Here is a 17,848-nt window from a genome sequence, read left to right on the forward strand (position 1 = left end):
CCCCCTCCCCAAAGTCTCCGCCCCCTCCCCTGCTTCCCGCGAATATTTGATTCGCGGGAAGCCTGAAGCAGGTAAGAGGGGGTGTGGGGGGAGGAGGCGCGGCCCAGGCTGGCCCCCCGGCGGCTCCAGCCTCGGTCGGCTGGGGCCCTGGGGTGCCGACCACCCCCGGCCCGCCCAGCACTGCCGGCCCCCGGCGGCCCGGCGCACCCCCCGGCTCCCGGCCCCGCGGGCCTGGCTCCCGGCCCGGTACCGCGCCCCCGGCTCTCTGTCCGGCCCCGCGCCCGGCCCGGCACTGTCACCCTGGCCTGGCACTGCGCCCCTGGTTCCCGGCCCGGCACCATGGCCCCGGCCCCGCACCGCCGGCCCCGGCCGAGCACCACCGAGCCCTCCCGATTTTCCCGGACATGCCCGGCTTTTGGGGATTTCCCCCCGGACGGGGATTTGAGCCCCCAAAAGCCGGACATGTCCGGGAAAATCCGGACGTATGGTAAACCTATGCTAGCATTATGATCCTGCAGTCAAATCAGACTGCCACAGGCAGGAAACTAGCTCAGGGCTGAGTGAGCGACGTGGCATGGGTTCCTGTGTGGCCCCAGAAGCTGACTTGCTATTGTACAATACAAGTTACTTTTTTAGTGTGGAATTAGGAGGAGGATGGAAATGAGAGCCACACAGCTGCAGAGCTGTGGGCTGAACAGTGGGCAAAAATGAACAAAATACAGTTCAAAGCAGCTTCCAAACTTAACTGTGGAGATGCTACAATCTATAATCTGTGCAATAAAGAGAGGAGCGTAGCAGTTGTTAACCGACACGAGTAGTGGTAACCAGCAGGGTCTGAATACAAAAACCAATGTTTTCAAACCTGACTGCCTAAAATTAGGCCCCTAAATCCATGTTTAGGCAGCTGGGGTGGGATTTTCAAATGAGCCTAAGGCCTGCTGCAGCTATGCTGCTGTAGTGGTTTAAGTGTAGACATACCCTTAGAGTTAGGCCTGGTCTACACTAGAAAATTAGGTTGGTTTAACTACATCCGTCGGGGTGTGAAAAATCCACACCCCTGAGCAGCGTAGCTACATCAACCTAATCCCTCCTGTCAGCCTAGTTAGTGTCTACACCAGTGGTCTCAAACTCAATTTACCTTAGGGCCAGGGCCAGTCCTCAAATCCTCCCAGTGGGCCAAGAATGTGACTGAAGATGATGTTCAGAAAAGAAAATGTTTATATTGTATTTTTCATTTCGAATTTCTTAGAAATAATAAAACTGTCATAACAACTTTATACAATCCTTCACCTGCCAGAGAGTTTTTAGTGTTTGCCAGACACCTGGCAACGCTTCAGTTCTGTCAGTTTGTTGATGTTTGGCCTCAGTGACTGAGCAGTTGAAACCTTCAGGATTGCAGCAAGGTGTGCATCAGATAATTGTGTTCGGTGTTTTGACTTGTTTATTTTCATTATGGAAAAAAGTGACGCTGCCTCCAAGGCTGACTCTGCCTAGCAACCAGTAATGGTATCTCTGTCCCTCTTCCCCCAGCCAATGGGAGCTGCGGGGGGCGGTGCCTGCCGCAGACATTGCCGGCAGTGTGGCTGCATGCGTCTCTCCTCCGCGGGCCGGGACTTTGAGACCCCTGGTCTACACTTAAGCGCTGTAGCTGCACTGCACTGTAGTGTTTTTAGTGTAGACAAGTCCTTACTTAGCACATTCTATGGGGTGGCAAGGAAAATGAAGTGAAAAATGGATGCTGGCTCTGGGGATTTCATGGTCTTCTATTTTTTCCTGAGGTTGGTTTCCTTTGGCTTCAGTAACCAAGAAATAGGAGATAGGCTCCCCCTGTAACCTTTCTGCTCAAGATACTCAGAGCCAGATCCTAAGCTGCTGTAAAACGGTGTAGCTTTATTTACTTCAGTGGAACTATGCAGATTTACCTCAGCGGATGAGTCCCAGATCATCAAGTTTAATGATCCAATCTGAGTAAAAAGTCACACCCAGCCATCCGACTCAGGACTCTCAAGTGCTAGTGAAGAACACTAACCAAATCGCCACCTGGCAAACTCCTGGCTTGGAGGCTGACATTTGTCCTGTGATTTCAACATGGACTTTTTTCCTATAAAGGGAAGAAGTGATGGTGTAATTTGATGGAGAGTGACGCCTAGTGGTTAAAACAGGGTCGGACAGCTAGGACTCTTGAGTTGTGTTCCCAGTTCTGCCACTACTTGCTGTGTGGTCCTGGGAAAGAAGCTTAACTGTGCCATGCCTCGGTTTCTTCATATGTATATTGAGTATAATATAAACGGTACTGTATTTCACAGTGGCATTGTGAGGATTAAGTAATGTTTGCAGAGAGGTTTGTGATCCACCAATGAAAAATGACATACAAGAGTAGTCCAAGTGTCATGCTGTCTGGAATGACTCATGACTGAGACTGCCAGCCTCAGGGCAGACTGTCAAAAAGCAGGGCAGACACCCCACACTGGCTGTATGTTCTATAATTAGATTTCACCAACCCAGAAAGAAATGTGAACTCTCAAAGTAATACAGTAGTTTTATAACAGAGTCACAGACAGTCCCCTAAGACACTCCAGCCTATCTTGCCAGCCAGGCAAGCTGGACTCTGTGATAAATGGTTACTTACACCCAAACTCACAAAATATTCAGGTTGCTCCCAGTCCCAAAGAAGCAGTCACTTACCCTAGATCTCATACCATAGCCAATCCTGTAATAAACTAACTAAAGGTTTATTAACTAGGAAAAAGAAGTAAGAGAGTTCTTTACAAGACAGAGCAAGCAAGCATGTATACACAAATGAGTTTCAGTGTGTGATTCAAAAGGTGACAAAGCTGTAGAAATCTGCCAATTCAAAATGTCTTTCAGGACTAAATCATGCCAAGCAGCATGGGAATCTTTTTGCTTATGTTTAGGAATCTTTGCCCTTCAGAATCCAGGCAGCATAAAAGAGATTCAGTTTCTTCTTGTCAGAGATTTTTATCCCCTCCACTCCAGAATCCAAAACTGATGGGATGAGTTCATGCATAGGTCTCTCCTACCTGGAGGAAGGTAGGAAAGCAGTTAACAGGGCCTCTGCCCTTTGATGCTACATAATACCTCGTTTACCATCAATGGGCCATCTTGTGTGCAGGGTGAGCACTTTGCCTTAATTAATGCTTCTTTTCCTGTTTAGTGAGTTACACAATTACAGAGGTTTACAAGGCAAACACTCATAACTTTATAACATGAGCTGCAGCCATTGATCTTACTTATAACCACCAAGGTTATAAATGAGATCAATACATGCTGCATCCTACAAGCATTTTATAAAGTCTAAACACATTCTTAGTGATTTAACATCTAACATCTATTTTGATAATGCTAACACACAGGTACACAAGATTGGTTTCCAGCTATCCATTTGTATGTGTTCAGTAAGGCCTGGGACCTTGTCATGAGCTGGCACCTGGTCTGCCAGCGTCACAACATATACTTCCCCTAACCCCCAAATTCCTCTTGTTCATAATCTTTTGCTAGGCTACACTATGAACTTGATTTATCTATAAAAGAGCATGACATAGGAACCTTAAATTAAATCTATACTGTTGTTTCCTCACTCACTCAATGTTAGCCATGTACTACTCCATACCCCTTAGCGACAAAACCCTGGGTGACTACGGCCCGAGCCAACAGTGGGTGCATTTTGTGTCTGAGTTTAGACTGGATTTTAAATCCAGGTGCTGTTCTGAACAAAAAGGGGAGACACTGGCAGAACAGGGCCCAGGGAAGCAAGAGAGCTTTCTCACCACCCTCTGGAGTCACTCTGATGTTCGGAGAAAGCCAAATGAAACAGAAAGGAAATGAGGGAGGTGTGTGTGTGCAAAGCTTTTCTCCAGCTCTCCACTGAGCCGTGACCTGGTTTCTCCAGGAGCTGCCTGCTGTTTTCTTATTTTCTAAGCAAGTGCCTAAGACAATGCCTTGCATGCCAAACAGAGTCAGCCAATCAGATAGGAAAGGTCCTGATCCTTCCCTCTTTTTTTTATTTTTCTTCCCTGGCTCTGAAATAACAGCTCTTGTGTCCATAGAGAAGATAGGGGAAAAAAGCTTCTCTTACCTGCCTGAGCACTGGGTTAAGTGTTGTTGTTTTTTTGGTACTGTATTTAGCTATTAATATTTTTCATTGTTGTCATCTTGGCAGAACCCAAGAAGAAGAAAAAGGAAGGCAAGAAACAGGAGAAGATGCTGGATTAATAGAAGCCATGCTGGGCAGCAGGAGAAAGGGACATCAGCAAACGTGATCAGTTAACAGTTTCATTTACATCTAGGCAATTTACCCTAAAATTATTTATAGCTTAATTGTACAATAGGAGGAAAAACAAACACACACACACACACACACACACACACACACACCTTTTTTAAAATGTTACTCTAGTATTTTTTAATGTATAACCCTAACAACATTTTAGAGGCCTGCAATAAAGAACTGTAATTTCATTCAGAAAATTATTTCTATGGTATATTGAACAATGTAGAGTATTTTAAGGTATTTTTTCCCTCAAGTCTTATTTTAGATGTCAATCTGGATAAGTTACTCCATGCAGGCAGAACCTTGAGCCTGTGGAAGTCAGTGGGGCAGTGTGTGGGAGCAAGAGTCTGCCCACATGCAGTAACGTGTAAGATTCAGGCCTTGGGTCTGAAACAAACAGGACTTTTTTGGGGGTGGGGTGGGGAGGGGAAGTCTTGTCACAACTAGAGAATTGTGTGGAAACTGTCTGGGATGGGTGGAAAGGTTTAGTATTTGCTGGCAAAAAGTAAGAGGGGGTGGGACAGTAAATATTCAGTTCAAAATACTACTGTTTAAAATCTCATTGTTTCTACCACTGGCACTTTACTGGCAACAAGAATGGTGAAATCCTCTCTAGAAAGCTGGGGTAGGCAAAGTCCTCAATTTTCACAGTGTGGCACTTGGCTGAAAAAGTGCTTGTCATAGTGAAACAACATCAAAACTCTCCTTTTGTTTTCATGAAAAATTCAAAGTAACAGAGAAAAATGTTTCCCTCTCTTTACCTGAAATCCTGCAAAAATACCTTCACCCCTTTCTTCCCCAGCAGGGGAATATCCTTTTCATGCAGTCTTGTTGGAAGCATTGGGTTTTTGCCTTACCCATCTCCCAGTGGTGTCAGTGCGAGCCTTCCTATTGATTTTAATTGGAACTGGTTGAGAAATAGTATTTTCAGCAGAAAAAATTGAAATACATGATTTTTTTTTAAATGGTCATGGAATTTTTCAGGTTTTTCCAGAAAACAAAAATGGAAAAAAATTGTTTTTTTGAAACAAAAAAACATTTTTTTTCATTCACCCGCTTCCTCTCCCCTTTTTCTTTTATTAGAAAAAAGGGAAAGTGAAAACCAAGAAAGGTTTTGTTTTTTGTTAAAACTTGGAAAATTTCAATCAAAATAAAATTTTTCTGTGAACAATTTCATTTAAAAAGTATATTGTGGAGGGAAAATGTTGATTGAAAAAAAAATTGACCAGCCCTAATTTTAATAGATATTGGATCTGTCCTTTTCTTGAGGGTACAGGAGGGCTGATCATTTCTTATTTTAGCCCACTATTTCAATTGACTGTGAGGCCCAGGGAAAAGGCATCTGTTATATGAGTGAAAGTGCTACCCAGCTGGCTCCTGGAAAGTCCCATAAAAGGGCTACATTGGGGAGAAGACTGGTTTTTCAGTCAAGACAACATTTAGATTAGGAGTTTAAGGAATTTCAGTGCCCAAATGCCATTGGATTTGCATTTGAAAATCCCAACCTTCTAGTACAAGGGATAGGATTTGGCTGCATAGGAAAGCAGGAATTTTTGCAGGGAAGTCCTATGGCCTGTGTTATGCAGGTCAGACTACATTATCACAATGGTCCCCTTTCAACTTAAAATATATGAATCAATGAGAACCTGCCGACATCAGTGGTTTTGCACTTGGTGTAGGGGGAGTCCATCTGAACAGATCACACTACAGGATTGGGGCATGGCTTGTAGAAATGGTGGAGCTTCCTTTCCTCACACTAACACACTAAAATCCCACCACCACTGTATCAAATAAACTCCAGGCACATCCTCTTTGTGCTCCCCCAGGTTCTGGAATGGAAAGGATGCTTTAGACTATGTCTTGCAAGGCAGAAGTTCTCAAACTGCTCTCCGGAGCTCTCCTTCACCCCCTGCATCCTGTAACAGTGTGAGACACAAGCAGTTGCTGGAAAGGAAGGTGGTTCCAGGAGGGAAGAGTTTCTTTCACTCAAAGGCTTGCCAACACACAGACGTGCACAGCTTACTAAGGCTTGGTTTACACTTAACACTTATGCAAGCATAAGTATGTTGGCCAGGAGTGTGAAAAACACATACTCCTGGTTGGACATAGCTATGCCTACCACATCCCCAGTATAGATGCAGCTATGCCAACACAAGAGTGCTTCTGTGAGCATAGCTACTGTTATATGGGGAGTGGGGTTCTTATATAGATGGCGTTATCTTGGTCTACAATGGGGGGCTATGCCCATGTAGCTATGTTGGCGTAGGCTTTGTAGTGGAGACATAGCTGAAAGATGTGATGTTGCCCCAGTGTAGTGAAACTGGTGCAGCTTTGCATATGGACGCTCTTAAAACATTTTAAACCTGGCTTACCTTGGTGTAGCTTGCCTCTATTAAATGAGGAGCTGTCAGGAGTTGATAATGCTGCAGATACATGGCCCCATTCTCCTCTGATATATACTGGGCTAAAAGTTTTATAAAGAGGACTACTCTCCCCTTCCATCTGTAAGGGGTTAGAAGTGGATGTAAGTGGCCTGCTTCAGGAATGGTTTCCCGTCTTCATTTGCTACAGCTATAATATGGCGCTGAGGGAATGATAAGTATCCCTAAAATAACATGACCTCCTAGGGACACTCAAAACCAGTAGAGAGAGATGAAATGCCATGCTTTGGCTTGAGATGCATCTGAGTGCGAACCCTGGATTCAAACACCTGCAAATTTGGGGACGTTGGGATCTAGATTCCGATCCAGATTCTGTGGCTTGGGATGCTGCCTAGTTTTAACATTGCTCCTGACAGAAACACCCCATGCTGAAATGGAGGTCCCTGTTTGTAACACTAACATTGTGTCACCCAGCAATCAGGATCATCTAATGATGTTGTGCCATTCCTTCCAGAGCTACTCTTCAGGGGAGAGGGATGTTGCAATTTTGAGAACCATAAAAATCAGCAATCGGAAGCAGCAGCTTGCTTGGGCTCCTGGTTCAGAATAGCTAGGTGCCAACTCAGAAATCATTCTATTAACAGCATTTGTGTCCACTTCTCGTGTCTCTTTCTCTCTGTGGAGCAGGATTGACGTGGGAATTGGGTGGAAGTTTTGCTTCTGTGCTTTCTTTGAATTGTGCATTAACTGCAACTAAATGAATATGGAGCAACACTAAAAGCACAAGTGACATGCCTGGGAAATGAAGTCCCTCTGAGCTGACCATTAGCAGGGAATATAAAAAGAAAGGAGTAATATGATCATCTTCATAGCTACAAGAATTCAAGTGGTGTTGATGCTGATAGGAGAAATCATAACATATTTCCCTCACCTTGGTGCATAGCTATTCCTTCATCGTTTGGCCTCCAGTGATAGGCAATTCAAATGAAGCATGGTGCATTAATTGATAATGATCCAGGGGAGAATGAAAACAGCCACCTAACATGCAATATCCCAGCACTAACCAGGCTCTTAGCCCGAGTGAGGGCCTGATAGATACTTCCAGTTTGTGTAGGGGAATTCCTTCAAGTACTATCAGATTACTTTGTGATTGTTATTAGGATTAAAAGCTATGGGGTGAAAGCAGCTGTTCCCTTGTTCTGCATTCTGGCTATCTCTGTGTGTCAGTATATCACATGATTTGTGTCTTCTGAACTGAAGTGTTGCTGAAATTGCTCTGCATCGACATCAACTTATGTAAACCTGCCAAGTCTTTTTTAGTGAAATATTTGATCAGCTCTGGCTTTTCAACAGAAACCTCCCAGAGCCGTCCACAGTGGAGAAAAAGGTGGGGAAGGGGAATCTCCCTTTCCATTCTTTAAGCCCTGCGAGGGGGCATCTCCTGTGAACCTGCAATAGTTTTCCAGGGGTTATTCTCTCAAAAGGAGCGTTCCCCCACTAAATTTTGACAAAGTTGGAGGGTTTCCCTTTGAGCTGCTCAGACTTTTATGGTTCTCAGACTTCTGAAGGCATTGCTGGGGCTCCTCTCCAAACCTGAGCAAATGGTGGTTGGAGGTTTGAAACTGCAATAGCATTTTTGGCCAGGGGTGGGGAGGGGGAGAGGAAGAGCTCTTGTTGAGAGCGATCCAAAGGTCACCTCTGAATGCAGCCACAAGCCTATCACTTCCTGCCCCAGAAATCTCTAGTTCTCCCTACTCGGCCCCTTCATCCCACAGCAGCAGGTCACAGCACTCAAAAATCTCTCTTTGTTTATTCCTGGCACACAGAACTGTAGGCTATGGTGGATCATTGGATGCTTTTTTGCCCATTTTGTGAGTCCTGCACAAAATTAAGTTGAGAATTAATGGGACCCTGGAATTAGGAAGAGGCTGTCCAAATTACATGAGAAGATGGGCTTTTTGGTGAAGCCCTTTCCTCACAAGTCTTCTCTAGCTGAGGGCTTTCTGGTAGAGTGGAACACATCATATGCAATGAAAACTGGGGACTCCAATGTAAAGGAGAACCGCTTCAAACCCACAAGGCCCCCTTTTCAAGTTAAACTGGGAAAACAGTGGAGATCACCCTGACAGCTTCAGTGGGGTTAAGGATGAGGGGATAGAACTTAAAGGGTGGTCAGAAACTGTGTGAAGAAGTTATGGCTTGCAGAAATAAACCCTTACTCATTCATTACTCTTTAGCATTAAGCCTTCCTGGTGTTTTCCTTTGTCTATAGAACTCCTTAAAGTCAAAAGAGGCCCTGAGTCCAGTTGATTTCTTCCAGCCTTTGCTTCTTGAATGCTGAATGAGCTGCCTATGATGCAACTGTACCCACAGTTCTCTTATTAAATGTCTGACAAAGAGCTTCCTATTTTCAAAAGCAATTGCCCATTTCAGGCTTTGGTGAAGACCGAAGAGGTGTTCCCCAATCAAAGCCAGTTCAAAAGGCCATTTATGGTTCTAAATAGGATAAGAGAAGTTTGCAGAGAGAAGGCTGCAGCTTTGAATTCCATGAGGTAAAGGTAAGAAAATTTACAGCCTATGCTTCCTATCCATAGTTACCTTCCTGTAATTAATTATACAGCCTGAATCCTCTCATCCTAATCTGTCTGGCAACAAGGAACTATCTGGTTTCCCCCAGTGAATCGTTACACTTTCAGTGTGGTAATTATGTGATTCATTCAGACTTTCCCGGTTGGAGGGGAATGGCTTTGACTCTTCAGAGATTTTTTTTTTTGGTCATCGATGGGTCTTAACAGAAAAGCAGGATACTACTAATGCTTAGAGCTAGAAATTGGCAAATGAGGATGTCACTAAGCAGGCACAACACCTGTCTAGAACAACAGTTTATAGAAACTACAAAGAGTGACTCCGTGATTCAAAATGTATCTTAAAAAAATTGTGGCACCAATCTAAAATAATAAAAATAGAAAGGGCCCTTTCCCTTGTGTAATGAATTACACCTGGGCAAAGTGAGCACAATGACTTTACCAGATACAAGCCAACAGAGAATCATGGCCAGCAACTCTATTGTTTTAGAGCCAAGAGTAGTTAAGCAGAGTGCAAAACATTCTTCAAAACAAAGGCTAAGATCTCTGTCTCAGAGTGATGTTCTCTTCTACTACCACCAAGTAAAGGGAAAACCATAGTGGCCTGCCCTGTCCTTGCTGCAACTTCCTAGGAGAGGGATCCTCAGAAATGTTTGAACATAGGAACCGGGGATGGGGAGGAAAGGAGGATGGTTTATGTTGCTGCAAATAAAATAAAACCCTCCCAATCCCTGTAGTTGTGGTATTAAAAATGTAAACGGGAATGAACATTAAAATAACGAATTACAGGCTGAATATTGCACTCAATGAATTTCTAATTATGTACATAAAACCTTACCTTATCTGATGTCTTCTCATGGGTTCTTTCCTTTTCCTTTTCTCTTTTGTTTTTTTTAATTTGTATATTGATTTTGTAAGCTAGCTGTGTGTTATCTTTTTGATATTTTTCAAACTTGTATGAAAGCCATATATACACATTAGAGGATGAAAGCATTAATCCTGTAACATTCCTTAATGATTCCCTTAACTTGGCAGGATCGTGGGAGGTCCTAGAGAATGTATATGTTTACTGATTGTATCAACATAATTTACTTGCTCTTAGTGGAGATGAAGATGTTAAATAAACTAATACACAGAGGTTTGGCGGTGTCATCATCTGCTTGTTGAAACAATAAGGGACTTTGAAAGTCTCCTGCAAGAATTCCAAAGATTTTTGGAGGGGGTGTATATCTTCCAGTGTGCTGTCAGTTAGATGTCAGCCTTGGGGTGTTGCATTTTTAATAACCCCTTTCTGTATAAACTCTTAGAGTCTTTATTTGCAGGAAGAAGCCTGGCCAAGTAACAGAGATGGGCAGCTACTCTATAGTCATGGGCATCTAGACTGAAGTCTGTCTTCTCAAAATTCCCTCCATTTCCCAGTCCTGTAAAAGGGAAACACTTTATTAATAAACTCCAGAACATAGACACAACACTGAGAGGTGGGAGAGGAGTTTGGAACCAACTTTCTCATGGTCTCAAATAAGAATATCATGCACTTCCTCAAGAATGGAGTCTTCTCCTCAGTCCTTTTCTGCCATGTCTAATCCTTTTGGGGAAGAGGGTGGCAATGGTGGGGGAAGTAACTGGGCATCAGACAGAAGATAAGATATTTTCATTTCCATTAAGGAAAAAAGAAGAGGGGTAATAAAGTGACGATGGCCTATCTGTTCTTTCCATCTCCCTTCCCCTTTTGCCTTAAGTCTTTCTCCTTTGTCTGCCTCCTCTTGTCGTTCCTATTCCCTTTTTCTTTTATTTTTGTTTCCCTTCCCTACTGTTTTCTTAAATACTTTGAATATTCCCCCACCCGCTCTTCTCCTGCTGCAGTGGCAGTTCTATTCCCCACTGATAGGACAAGAGGTGTTATGCCTGGAAGTATGAGCCCAAGCTGGTTGTTGGCTGGATTTGTGATAGAGCTAGGAAAAGTAAATGGGCTTCTAGTACTGTTAGGAAGACAATGAACTACTATTGTAAGCTGTGAAAACTGCCATTGTATTCTTCAAATCGCTAAAGGGCTTGGCAAGCCAAAGCCCACAAGGAAACCAGCTACCTACTCTTATTTATTTATGCAATAATAATCTTCCATAATCTGCCTGACAAGCATTTACACTATAAAACTGGGATCAGAGAGGGAGTTATGGCAGCTTTAAGCTTCTTTTATGCTGCCTGTATTCTGGGGCTGTTCAGGGGTCTACCCAGGTGTAAGTTATCAAGGTGCTTTAACTTATACTTTGCTTCCTATGTCCCCCTATGCAGGACACTCTCGTCCCATACCTTCCCTTCACCAAACATACCCACTATGCCATGTACATGCCTGGCAGAGAGCCCTTATGGCACTTATACACCAGTGAGGTGCCCCCCTGGACAGAAGAAATTCTCAGAGGGCTTTTATAAGGCTCATTTATCCTGACCGAGTGGCATAAAGGGATCCTAGTGTACAGTGAGAATCAGGCACCATGCTTCTAACACCTCTTATGACACTTTTCTACATACCTCTAGAGGTTGCTATACACACCGTGTTAATTACATAGACCAATGAACATAATAATACCTGGTAATGAGTGGGAATAGAAGTCAAGTGGCACTTCTAGTCACAGGCTGTAGATGGTTTATGTGGTGCCTAATAACATCAGTTCTTATGTAGGGTAAAGTAAAGGTAATCGGAGCTCCTGCTTCATGGCAGCAGCTGATTGCCACAGAGATGAGGAATGAATTCTCTCCCTTCCCTTCCAATGTACAACATTTCTCAACTGACTAGTTACCAATGGACGGAAAGGATGGTCGCTTTCTAAAGCCACAGCCAGAGGCAAGATATTTGACTAGATGGACCATAGGTTGGATCTAGCATGGCAAGTTCTATATTCCATTTACAAACCATGGTCACAGCATTCCTGGCTAAAAGTACAACCTTACTCAAGGATGGATATTAGGAAAAACTTTTTCACGAGGAGGGTGGTGAAGCACTGGAATGGGTTACCTAGGGAGGTGGTGGAATCTCCTTCCTTAGAGGTTTTTAAGGCCCAGCTTGACAAAGCTCTGGCTGGGATGTTTTAGTTGGGGATTGGTCCTGCTTTGAGCAGGGGGTTGGACTAGATGACCTCCTGAGGTCCCTTCCAACCCTAGTATTCTATGATTCCATGATCCTTGGCAAGTTACACTACACATAAAACTACCATTGGCCTTGTAAACTGTAGAACAGTCCCAATGCTGAATGACTGGCCTGCACCAAACAAAACATAAAATCTAAGGGGAAAGAGATTTGTTAAAAATCGTAACACTGAAGTAGTGTATAAGTTTAGAATTAATGAACAGAAACCAGCTTGTGCATTGTGAACAAAATACACACATGCATGCCCAACCCAAGTCTCGACAGATTCTCTGAAAGCCACCACTTTGTGTCACTCTCTAATGAAGCTCTGTGGCCAATCAATGTGTCCTTGCCTTGAGGGATGAGCATGCTGCTCCTGTAGCCCTTGTTCTCTGTGATCTGGGATCAACAGAACAATATTTATTACTAAACATATTTCATGGGGTTTGGTGGAGCAAGAAGTGTTCAGGGTTAAGACCTATTAACACAGGAATATAGGAATTGCCGGACTGGCTCAGACCCATAGTCCATCTAGTCCAATATCCCATCTGACAATGGCCACCACCAGATGCTTAAGAGAAAGGTGCAAACAGTCTATTTACCAGAGCAGTGAAAGAGCAAAGAACTAATCCTAGCTGCTCATCCGAGTATCTATATCCCTAAAAGTTTTGGGTATTTCAGTCACCTCCAAGACATTCCTTTAACTCTTTTTGGTTGGCTGGCCATCCTGCAGTATATATTAATAAAAGTTCGCTGCCTTTTTCAAGTGCTTAAGCCAAGTGTCAGGCTCTTAGGGCACTGTGATTAGGGTGGACGTTGGGTGGGATTGATCAAATGCTTAAGGGTTTACAGAATTAGGTTCCAAGTTTGTAAATTGTTCTGGATGAAACTGGCAATGCCTGAGCTGTCAGATGAGAAGGAGCTTCATTCCAATAAAGGTGGGCAGATGTGTGATAAGTCTTATCTCCGTTGCTAAGATGAGGAACATATTTTCAGCAAAGTTCTTGACAGATTCCTGAGGCAGCTGGTTTAAGGCCGTTAGTGTCTGACATTATAATCTTCACTTATAGTTCTCTGACCCACAAAGCTGAAACATAAGGCATTTGTTTTCTTTGTTTTGCTGCTCCAGTTCCAGTTAACAAAATGCATTTTAGACTAGTTTGGCTGCAAAGAAGAATTCTATGTACACTGGGGACAGCACCTGATTCCCATAAGGCTGCAGAACTGGGCTGACATCAGAAGCCAAACATCCTCTGGTCAGTGCAAGCAGAAACATTCCTCTAATGATTTGGACTTGATGTGATGCAGTATGAATGTCATGGATAATTCAGACCAATGGGGAGAAACAGAATCAAAAACACTGTTTAAACACCTTCTGTCCTCCCCACGCCTCCCCTCTTGAGGACTCCTGACCAACCTAACAGCACAATACATATGCTAACAAACTTAAACAAAGCCTCTGTTTGTTTGTTAGCATATGTATTGTGCTGGTAAAGCCATTTAAAGAATGAATGCCCTCCCTAGCTGCGTTCTGCTCCTTTAAGGCTAGCCCCGAGTCTTTCTGGTACCTCGTACCTGCTAAAAATCTCTTGCCGGTACTGTGTACCGGAGGGCACTGACTTACTTGCACTCCTGGGTGGACTGAACTACAAGCAGCTGAGTCTGAAGAGAAGGCTTGGACTGACCCAAATGTTGTTTGGTTATCCATCTGTTTGATAATAAAATCAAACTCTAGGAAGGAGGAAGAGGGTTTTTTTGACTTTATGCAGGTCATGTAGGCTGTGTCTCATGGCACATGGGAAAGTCACTTGCTCACAGGCACTATCCTGAAGGTACATTTGCTCAGCATCTAGTGTTCATCTACCCCCAAAGTAAAGAAAATCCCATAATCTTTAAATCAGGCACAATCCTGTCATTTAAATTGCAGCAGTCTTCTGAGCATATAGCATAATGGACAACTTGTAGGAAAAGAAGATTTGACACTAAATAGATAAAGCATCACAGGGTAATCAGTATGAGAATATCTCTAATCCCTGTTGGGTCCTCTGAAATATGGCAGAGGTTACAGGAATAGCTCCTTAGGCATTTACCATCAACACAATTTATTTGCTTTTTGTGATTAGATTAGCTCCCAGTGGCCCACAGATCAGAGACCTACAAAGAAGGCTTACAGAAACCTTTGTCGCTCCCCCATATGCCTAACCTGCACTAGATGGCAAATGCCCAGTCCAGCGGATCTGACCCAGAATCCTTGCTCTGAGAGATATTGCACTCAGTAAATAAAGATGAGAACACAGGAGGAAATGGGAAACACAGGGAGGGGCTTGATAGGGAAGAATTAAGGTATATATAGTGGAAGTTGATAGTAATGACTGTAAACCAAAACTATGATTTGTAGAAAATTGATAAGGGAAGCAAAGAGACACAAGGATAAATCTATGACCAGAACAGTTAAGGACAATAAGAAGGAGTTTTTACAGTATATTTGGAACAAAATAAAAATCCAGATGGAAATGGCAGAATTGTCAAAATAATTCAGACAAGGCAAAAGTGTTCAATAAATACTTTTATTCTGTATTTGAAGGAAAAAACCCAACTCTTTAGTCATATCATATGATAACACTCTTTCCACTCCACTAGCACATCAGGAGAATTAAACAGTAGTACTAAAGTTAGATATTTTTAAATCAGAAGGTCAGGTTAAGCTGCATCCAAGAGTTTTAAAAGAGATGACTGAGAAGCTCATTGGACCATTAATAGTGATTTCCAATCAGTTTTGGAATACTGGGAATGTTCCAGAAGACTGGAAGAAAGCAAATGTGCCAATATTTAAAAAGGATAAATGGGATGACCCCAGTGATTATAGGCCTGTCAGTCTGACACCAATCGTGGACAAGATAGCTATTTGGCTGATATAGAACTTGATTAATAATGAATTAAAGGAGAGTAGAGTACAATTACTGCCAATTAACATGGGTTTATGGCAAATAGATCCTGTCAAATTAATAACTTTTTTTGATGAGATTACACATTTTGTTGATAAAGATAATGTTATTGATGTAATATACTTAGACTTTTGTAAGGCATTTGACTTGGAACCACGTGTCATTTTGACTAAAAAAACTAGAATGATATAAAATTAACATGGCAGACATGAAATGAATTAAAGGCTAGCTAACTGTTAGGTCTGCTAATGTAATTGTAAGTGTGTGGGGGGGTGTTTTTAGTGGAGTCCCTCAGGGATGTATTCTTGTATCTAAACTCTTTATTTTGATTAATGACCTGGAAGAAAACATAAAATCATCACTGATAAAGTTTGCAGATGACACAAAAATTGGGGAAGTGGTAAATAATGAAGAGGACAGTTCACTGATACAGAGAGATCTGGATTGCTTGGTAAGTTAGGTGCAAACAAACAATATGCATTTTAACACAACTAAATGTAAGTTTATACACCTAGGAACAAAGAATGCAAGCCATACTTACAGGATGGGGGTCTCAATCCTGGGAAGCAGTGACTGTGAAAAAGATTTGGGTCTGGATAATCAGCTGCACATGAGCTCCCAGTACATCCTTGTGACCAAAAGAGATAATGAATGCATAAGCAGGAATCTTAAGTAGGAGTAGATATTTCACTTCTGCATTTGGCACTGGTGTGACTGCTTCTGGACTATTGTATCCAGTTCTGGTGTCCACAATTCAAGAAGGATGTTGACACATTGGAAAGGGTGCATAGAGCCACAAGAATGATTAAAGGATTAGAAAACATGTCTTAGAGTGATAGACTCAAGGAGCTCAATCTATTTAGCTTAATAAAGAGAAGATTAAGGGGTGACTTGATTACAGTCTATAAGTATCTACCTTGGGAACAAATATTTGATAATAGGTTTTTCAGTGTACCAGAGACAGGTATACCATGATCCAATGACTAGAAGTTGAAGATAGAAAAATTCAGATTGGAAATAAAATGTACATTTTTAACAGTGAGGGTAATTAACCACTGCAACAATTGACCAAAGGTTATGGCAGATTCTCCATCAGTGGCAATTTTTAAATCAAGATTGGTTGTTTTTCTAATAGATCTGCTCTAGGAATTATTTTGGGAACGTTTTAGACCTATGTTGTATAGGAGGTCAGACTAGATGATCATAATGGTCCTTTCTGGTCTGGGAATCTATGAATCTGTAACATAGAGTGGCTCTTTGTCTCCCTCTAGTGGTTGTATCACAAGAGAGAGGTTTGAGACTGCTACTGCCTTTGGGCTAATGAACCTGGAGTTTAAATGCAAACCCATGTGTTTAGACCGAAAGGTCCGCGATTCAGTCACCACAGGTGCACCCATTAAGGGTATCATTACACAAACAAGAAAGAGATGTGAGTAAGGAGGCCTGAGATTCTTTCTTATGTTCTCTGAGGCCAGATATTCTTAAATGGATTTGTGTTCCACTACAGAGTGGATTTTGACAATGTTTTGTATGTTGCATTCCTGATAGAATGCAAAGGATGTACCCTCTGATCCTGCAAATATTTACATGTGCTTAACTTTACACACTACACGTAGTCTCATTGACTTCAACAGGCCAACTCACACAAGTACTCCTGTTCTTTTTGCGGATACAGACTAACACGGCTGCTACTCTGAAATCTCACAGTGTGTATAGTTAAGGATATGCGCAACTCTTGGCAGCCTCGGGGCCTCATTTACCATTCCATTGACATTAAATACAAAGGTTCTGTTTTGTTCCTACCAACACCTCCTGTTGATAGGTCTGACATTGCAGCCTGCAGAACTGGAGTGTGGCAAAGAGAAAACATACAGACTCTATGATAAAGACTGTTTTGTAAGTGGTTGGATTTAGAGCTGGGTCTGTGTCTCATCAGTGCTACTCACTCTCTTATCAGCAAAGCTTCCTAAAGTGTTCTGATTTATCACTATGAGAATAAAAATTATTTTAGTGCAGTGCATGACAGCACCTCAGGGTCAGTATAAAGGTTGCTATAGGACAGAGTGAACAATGGGCAGTAACATAAAAAACCCAGAAGGTTCCACCCATTCTACACTATAATATTAAATGGTACGTCTCATTGAACAACTGGTTTCCATTACATAAGCATGTGGAAAACCCTCATTTTAAAAAGAGGAAAAATATTTTTTATTATTAGGATCATTATGTATTTGCTTAGCACCTTTGATCCGAGGAGCTCAAAGCCCTTTACATATATTAATTAGGCTTCCAACATCCCTGTGAGGTAAGTATTTTTTAGCCTCATTTTCCAGAAAGCCAGAGCACTGAGAGGTTAATGTGAATGAGCCAAGAGCACAGAGTGTATTTATTGCAGAGCAGAAAATTGAACTCTGACACCCCCAGTTCTAACGTAATGGCAAAAGAGTGGAGAATCCATTCATAACTTCCTCCAAAAGGGGCCAGAAAGAGTGTGGGGGGTTAAACAGAGGCCCACCCCACCC

General features: G+C 42.6%; 2 protein-coding genes across 3 annotated transcripts in view; one reads left to right on the forward strand and one right to left on the reverse strand.

Moving 5' to 3' along the window:
* Positions 1–5,035, forward strand: part of PTN (pleiotrophin) — a 106,385-nt gene extending 101,350 nt beyond the window's left edge. For both annotated transcript variants that reach the window (XM_034779767.1, XM_034779758.1), the window contains one exon: positions 4,181–5,035. In XM_034779767.1, the coding sequence (XP_034635658.1) occupies positions 4,181–4,233 (53 nt within the window). In that variant the 3' untranslated portion in view covers positions 4,234–5,035. The remainder of the gene's footprint in view (positions 1–4,180) is intronic.
* Positions 5,036–10,007: 4,972 nt separating this feature from the next.
* The window catches only part of CHRM2 (cholinergic receptor muscarinic 2), a 205,569-nt gene continuing 197,728 nt past the window's right edge, over positions 10,008–17,848 (reverse strand). The window contains exon 3 of the transcript XR_004646902.1: positions 10,008–10,678. The gene's annotated coding sequence lies outside the window, so the exon portion shown is untranslated. The remainder of the gene's footprint in view (positions 10,679–17,848) is intronic.

This window comes from Trachemys scripta, chromosome 1 (genome assembly GCF_013100865.1).
Source record: "Trachemys scripta elegans isolate TJP31775 chromosome 1, CAS_Tse_1.0, whole genome shotgun sequence".
NCBI lineage: Eukaryota > Metazoa > Chordata > Testudines > Emydidae > Trachemys > Trachemys scripta.